This window comes from Egretta garzetta, unplaced genomic scaffold, assembly GCF_000687185.1.
Source record: "Egretta garzetta isolate BGI_Z169 unplaced genomic scaffold, ASM68718v1 scaffold448, whole genome shotgun sequence".
Taxonomy (NCBI): domain Eukaryota; kingdom Metazoa; phylum Chordata; class Aves; order Pelecaniformes; family Ardeidae; genus Egretta; species Egretta garzetta.
In genome coordinates, this window is record NW_009260497.1 from 290,277 (window position 1) to 296,353 (window position 6,077).

General features: G+C 41.9%; 1 protein-coding gene across 1 annotated transcript in view; it reads left to right on the forward strand.

Annotated features, from left to right (window-relative positions):
• The window catches only part of DBR1 (debranching RNA lariats 1), a gene marked incomplete at its 5' end in the record, with an annotated part of 11,293 nt that extends 6,053 nt beyond the window's left edge, over window positions 1–5,240 (forward strand). Inside the window, 2 exons of the mRNA XM_009644417.2 lie at window positions 1,249–1,394; window positions 1,797–5,240. Of these exons, the coding sequence (XP_009642712.2) occupies window positions 1,249–1,394; window positions 1,797–2,475 (825 nt within the window). The remainder of the gene's footprint in view (window positions 1–1,248; window positions 1,395–1,796) is intronic.
• Between the last annotated feature and the right edge of the window lie 837 nt (window positions 5,241–6,077).

Genomic DNA, 6,077 nt, shown 5'->3' on the forward strand with positions numbered 1-6,077 from the left:
TGATCCGAGGGCTGGAGCACCTCTCTTATGAGGACAGGCTGAGGGAGTTGGGCTTGTTCAGCCTGGAGAAGAGAAGGCTGCGGGGAGACCTGATTGCAGCCTTTCAGTACCTAAAGGGGGCCTATAGGAAAGATGGGGAAAATCTTTTTAGTAGGGCCAGCTGTGACAAGACAAGGGGTAATGGTTTTAAGCTAAACCAGGGTAGGTTTAGACTAGATATAAGGAAGAAGTTCTTTACAATGAGGGTGGTGAAACCCTGGAACAGGTTGCCCAGAGAGGTGGTGGAGGTCCCATCCCTGGAAACATTCAAGGCCAGGTTGGATGGGGCTCTGAGCAACCTGATCTAGTTAGCGGTGTCCCTGCTCACTGCAGGGGGGTTGGACTAGATGACCTCTAGGGGTCCCTTCCAACCCAAAACATTCTATGATTCTATGATTATCTGTCCTTTGAATGCGTGGTGGATCAGTTTGCCCTAGTAGTTACCTTTGAAGATGGGAGAGAGTATGAGGATGGGCTTTTGCTATGCAAAGGTGCACTGGGGTGCTAGTCCACACTTAGAATTCTGTAGCAAAACTGATGTGGAGTAGTACTGCCTCCAGCAGTGTGGTGATCCACCTGTGTGTTGCAACTGGTTTAAAGTATATATATTTTTTTTTTTTTTCCCCTAAAACTGTCTTACGAGGTTGAATTACTTTAGGGATTATTTAAAATCAGAGTTCGACTAGTGCAGTTTGGCTAAATCAAATGGTTTGATTTGAGTTAATGTTACTGAAGACAAAGTGATTTGGATTTCAGTTTGTCAGCTGTTGAAAGACTTCAAAACCACTTCATGATAATTTCATCGCTGTGCTAGGAATGCGTGTTTATACAGCAGAATAACTGTGGCTGTCAGTTCATGATGTATGTCTGCTTAGAAGGCGGCATGAACTTAAGAGTAGGCCAGTTCTGGTTTCTAAGTTGCATAACTGTTCAGTAGCTGGCAGTAGGGAGGAGGGTGTTCTGCTTCTTAGGTGCTGTAAGCTAAAATACAGAAATGCCTTTTTCACTCTTGTCCTTTCTTAGCCCCTTATTGCTATAAACTTCTGTGTAGGGCTAACTTGAGAGGACTTGCTTGATCGAGACCACTAGCTCAGTGTACTTGAAACTTCATTAAAACCCTATGCCATGAAAGTAACACTTGAAACTTGAATCAGGTTCTGGTCAAGAGAAGTAACTCACCTCACCTGTTTTCTGTGTGTCTTTAAACAGATAATAGATGTAGAACATGATCCTAGTGCAGGTGACTCGCTGGAGTATGATGCTGAGTGGATTGCAGTCCTCAAGGCCACCAACAGTCTCGTTAACGTGACTGAGAGCTCATGGAATATGCCTGAAAATAATGGCCTTCATGCAAAGTAAGTTGCACATGCAGTAGAGAGGAAAAGTGGGATTTTGCTTGACTGCTCTACGCAGGCAGTTAGTTTTGTTTTGCAAACTTGGATGCCACCATTTGAGGGGCAAAAAATACATGGTGGCTGATCATCTTGCCAGTTACACTGCGAGATGGAAGATCGGGCTGGATTTTGGGGGTGGGTGGGCAAATGCTTATCGAGTGGGCTGACATCATGCACAAATCCTTGGTGGGGAGAGGGTAATCTCAGTATTGACCAAAGGCAGTGTACTTTCCTGGAAAATAATTTGAGAAATTAGGTGTCTGTTGTTAAGATGAATTCATCTTGAAAAGTTTCTCTTTGCACTGGGCACAGGAAAAGCCTTTTGACTAGCTGCCCTTGTTTTAACTTTATATGCTTACTTAGGTGGGATTACAGTGCGACAGAAGAAGCCATCAAAGAGGTGTTGGAAGAGCTGAATCATAACCTCAAAATTCCTTGTAACTTCACATTGACAGCTGCTTGTTATGATCCCAGCAAGCCCCAAAAACACGTGGAACCGGTTCATACTATCAATCCACAGACCACTGAATTTTGTGCGCAGTTTGGCCTCATTGACATCAATGGCAGGATCCAGCAAGCTAAGGAAGAGGGCTCAGTACGAGGTGAATACGAAGAGGAGGAGGAGGAAGAGGAGATGGACAGCACTGGGTCAGCAGAGGAACCCAGTGAATATAATACGGATACTTCTGGACTTTCATCCATTAATCCAGATGAAATAATGCTGGATGAAGAAGGTGGTGATGAAGACTTGAGTACATGTTCTGTAGATCCTTCCCCTGATCATCCTCCTGAGTTTTCTGCAAGTTTTTCTGACATCCGCATCATGCCAGATTCCATGGCGGTATCGTCTGACGATGCTATGGATTCCACTAATGAGGAACTGGAGAAATCTGGTGTGAGTAAGCAGGTGGAAGAGAAGAGCTTAAATGAGAGACCATTAAAGCGCATTGGCGGTAATGAAAATGGAAACAGTGGCATTAAAAAAATTAAGAGAAGGAATCAAGCTATCTATGCTGCAGAGGATGAAGATAAAACAGAGTAATACTTCATATGATGTATAAATAGTTCTCTCCATACCTTTTTATGGGAAAGTGGTGAGAACTATGGGGGACTATTTGTGCTTTTAATATTACTTGATCTTATTAACGTTATTTTCTTAAGTTGAAGAGGCTGTATATCCCCTCCGCAGGGAAGAAGATTTACCCGGATTAAACATCTAAGTCAGAAGCAGACTTTTCCAACAAAGTACTTTGTCAAAGGATTTAAAGATCGTGTATAATCAGTTGATTTTGCCTCAGTTTTTGGTTATTAGTGTATGTTACTTATCTTCAGCTGTACCACTATACAGGATTCACCATGCTCGTTTAACAAGAACTCTTGGACTATGACTCAAGTCAAAGTGAGAGGATGTCTGACTTAAAGGACTGAATGATTTGATTTTATTGCATTTTGGCTTGTTTTTTACTGAACTTTTAATGCAAAGTAGCATATGCAATAATTCGGTGAACTAAATTTGAAAATAGAATTCCCATGATAACAGAAAGCAATAGAAGAGTGAAGATTTTTGTTTCTGTTGATACTCATGCCATAGAAAAACTTCATGGCCATAGACAAAAGAGCGTGTATTGTCCAGTATTGGCTTTTAATTGCAGTTTTGATAGGGAACCAAGTTTCTTAATTTGAAGCACGACAGTTTTATGGGGACCATGGAAGAGTACATCTCTGTTCTTAAAAACTCACTGGTGTGCTGTTTCTTAAAACTTGAGAATGACATCTTAAAATTAAAACGCAAGTAGTGAGAATGAACAGCTTCCTTCCTTAGTGCGGACATCATCACTGTCACAATTCTTACTGACTAAGGCTATGTTGCACTTTCATATAAAGTGGCTGATGTTTAGAAGTTGCTTGAGACAGTAACGCCTACCATTATCATTAGCCCAAGTTTTCACCTGTCACTTTTCAGTAGTGTGTAACTGGCCGAATTCTTACAAACGGATTTGGAATCTTCCAAAGTACCTTCATAAACTTCAGCTGAGGGAGAACAGGAGCTGCCAGAATGTAGATCCTCTTGGAAGGTCTCTTTTTGCTGCTCTAGTTTGCCCTGAGTTATTAGCAAGCAAATTGCACTCCTTTGGCCTAAAAGGCTGTGAGGATAACACAACTTCCTGCTGTCATGAAAATGACAGTGTCTTCAAGAACTGTAGTGTATGTCATTAGACTCGTTAGTCTTACATCCGAGTTCTGCTGGCATTCTGTGCTGAGCTTTCGGAGTCCACAGATGGAGCGGGACTTCCTTGTGACTGTGCTGCCCTTGAGAGCAGAGGTAGCTCCTGCATGCTTTTACTCCTCTAAGGCACAGGCACTGTGGAGAAGAAAGCATCCTGTTGGAAAGAGGGAACCAGACAGGGAGCCGTGAGTGAAATGGACTGGTGAGCGTAGCAGGGAAGCACTTTAAGGTCCAGACTTCCATCCCAAAAATCACTTCCACATTCTGGGGTTCATCTTGGTTCCTCTCCTGTCAGCCGTTCACTATGAAAACTAAATGTGTATAAGTATTCAAGAGCTAGGAAATGGCAAAATTAATGCTCTCCGCGTTTCTGATTTACGGCTTTATACTGGTGGGTTGATGCCATTAACATCCTGGGTTTTTTTCCAGAGGATGCTATCTTGATTACTAAATTATTATGTGGGCCCTCTTAATACTGCTCCTGTATCTCTGTGCCTGCTCATCTGTCGGAACCAAAAAGAATGTGGTACAATGTGATGAAAAATGGGAAGCGTTTGGTGTAACCCTCAGGTTTTTTGGAGTAGCTGTGAGCTGTCAGCTAGATTGCTGAAGAGAGATCAGTATCTTTAAGGGTCCTGGGTCTGTGATGCTCAAATCTTAATCTTGCCTCAGGATCTGAAGACTACAATGGAAATAAAGTATTTTTAAGTATAAATTTTGTTACGAACTTGAAAAGTCTCTCAAGAAATCTGAGCATGGTATTCAGCTGTCAAATTCTACATGAACTGGAGTGGAAGATGTATGTTATATGTAATAAGACATTTTAGACTGACTTCATATATTTTTAAAGCAAACTATTCTGTCTTGTGCTGTTCCCCATCCTCCCCTTTCTGCTAAATGTGTTTTGGCTTTACAAGATAGAATACTGATTTTTTTTTTTATCTTTAAAGATTTTTTTTTAATGAACTATTTCAGTATCCATTGAACAGCGCAGCTGATAAATATACTTAACATAAAACTTTCTTGAGTATAAACTATCTCTGATCTATGTAGAGTTACTGTGCCCTTTCTTGTGGTTGTTCACACTCTCTTTGCAGTTTGAAGTGTCCAGCTCTGCTGTGCTCTCGTCTGTTCTGGATTTTCCCTGTCAGCAAGATCCTCTGCTCCATGTAGAATTCAATTGAAGCTCTGAACTTGAAGCTTCCCCAGTAAAAAAAGACCAAATACTCCAAAAAGTATGTAGAACACTAAAGAAGGCTGATAAAGTTTAATTGGTCTGAAGTCTCAAGAGTCTTCCAGTCCTCTTTAAAAGAAAGCTTTAAAGACTTTCTGAAAACTTTTGACTTTTTAAATTTTGGTGAGAAACGTGGAAAATGCTTCTCAGACCCTTGTACAAGTTATAATTACAGATTTTTCAGTATATGAGACTTGTACTTTGTCTAAAAATGCTTTTGCTGTTGCCTATAAAGTGCTTGAGAAAAGCCTTCACCTATTTCATTCTAGGTCAGCACACAGGTATTTTGTTCAAAGCATGTTATTAATCTACTTGGGGAAAAATGAAGGAAAAGGGTGTAGCATTTCTTTTTTCATGAGAAGTGGAGTATTTTTTTAAAAATTAAAGCTATTAAAGTCAACTTGTGGCAGCATCCCAAAGTATGTTTATTGTGTTCCCATTACCCTCTGCAATCTGCATTTACCTCACAGTAGCAAAACGTGACAGTGTGAACCCTGATGTCTGATGTTTTTACTATCCTCCCTGCCCCCCCTTCCCCCCCGCCTTTATTCTGTCTTCAGGAGCAATGAGTTCATAGAATTGGTATCCCCCTGCCTCAAAATGTGAAATACAGAGGGACTAATGCCAAAATACCAGATCTTATAGATAAGTCTATAGCAAAACTGACTGAAGTCCTGGGGTCTTGGGGGTGTTTTCTGAAAAAAAACCAAACCAAGCATTCATGAAAATGACAAAACCAATGACAAAACCCCCAAAGCCTTGATTTTATGTGCAGCAAGGCTGAGGCTGGGAAGCGGCATGCCATGCCCGTGTCCCAGATAAAGGTTGTGCCTGAGTAGGGGGTTCTCCACAACTCTTTAGCTCTCTGTCAACCCATGCCCTGCTCACACCCTCTTTGTTATATTCCAGGAACTCCACACCAAAAGGGTCAAGACCCAGGATGAGGATGTGTCAGAAGGACCCGCAAAACTCCACGATTTCCACTAGTGCGGTCAGAATAGAAAGTAGCCAAAGCTCAACTTGGTTGCTTGGAATAAAAAAAAAAAAAAGTCAGGCTGTTGTTGGACAGCTGAGGGGCTGTCCTGAAAGCTGTGTTAAGCGCCCCTATCCCACAGGGTGTGGAACGGGGGCTAGCAAAACTGCAGCGGGGGGGGTGCCCGTGGTGGTGCTGTGTGAGAAGCCT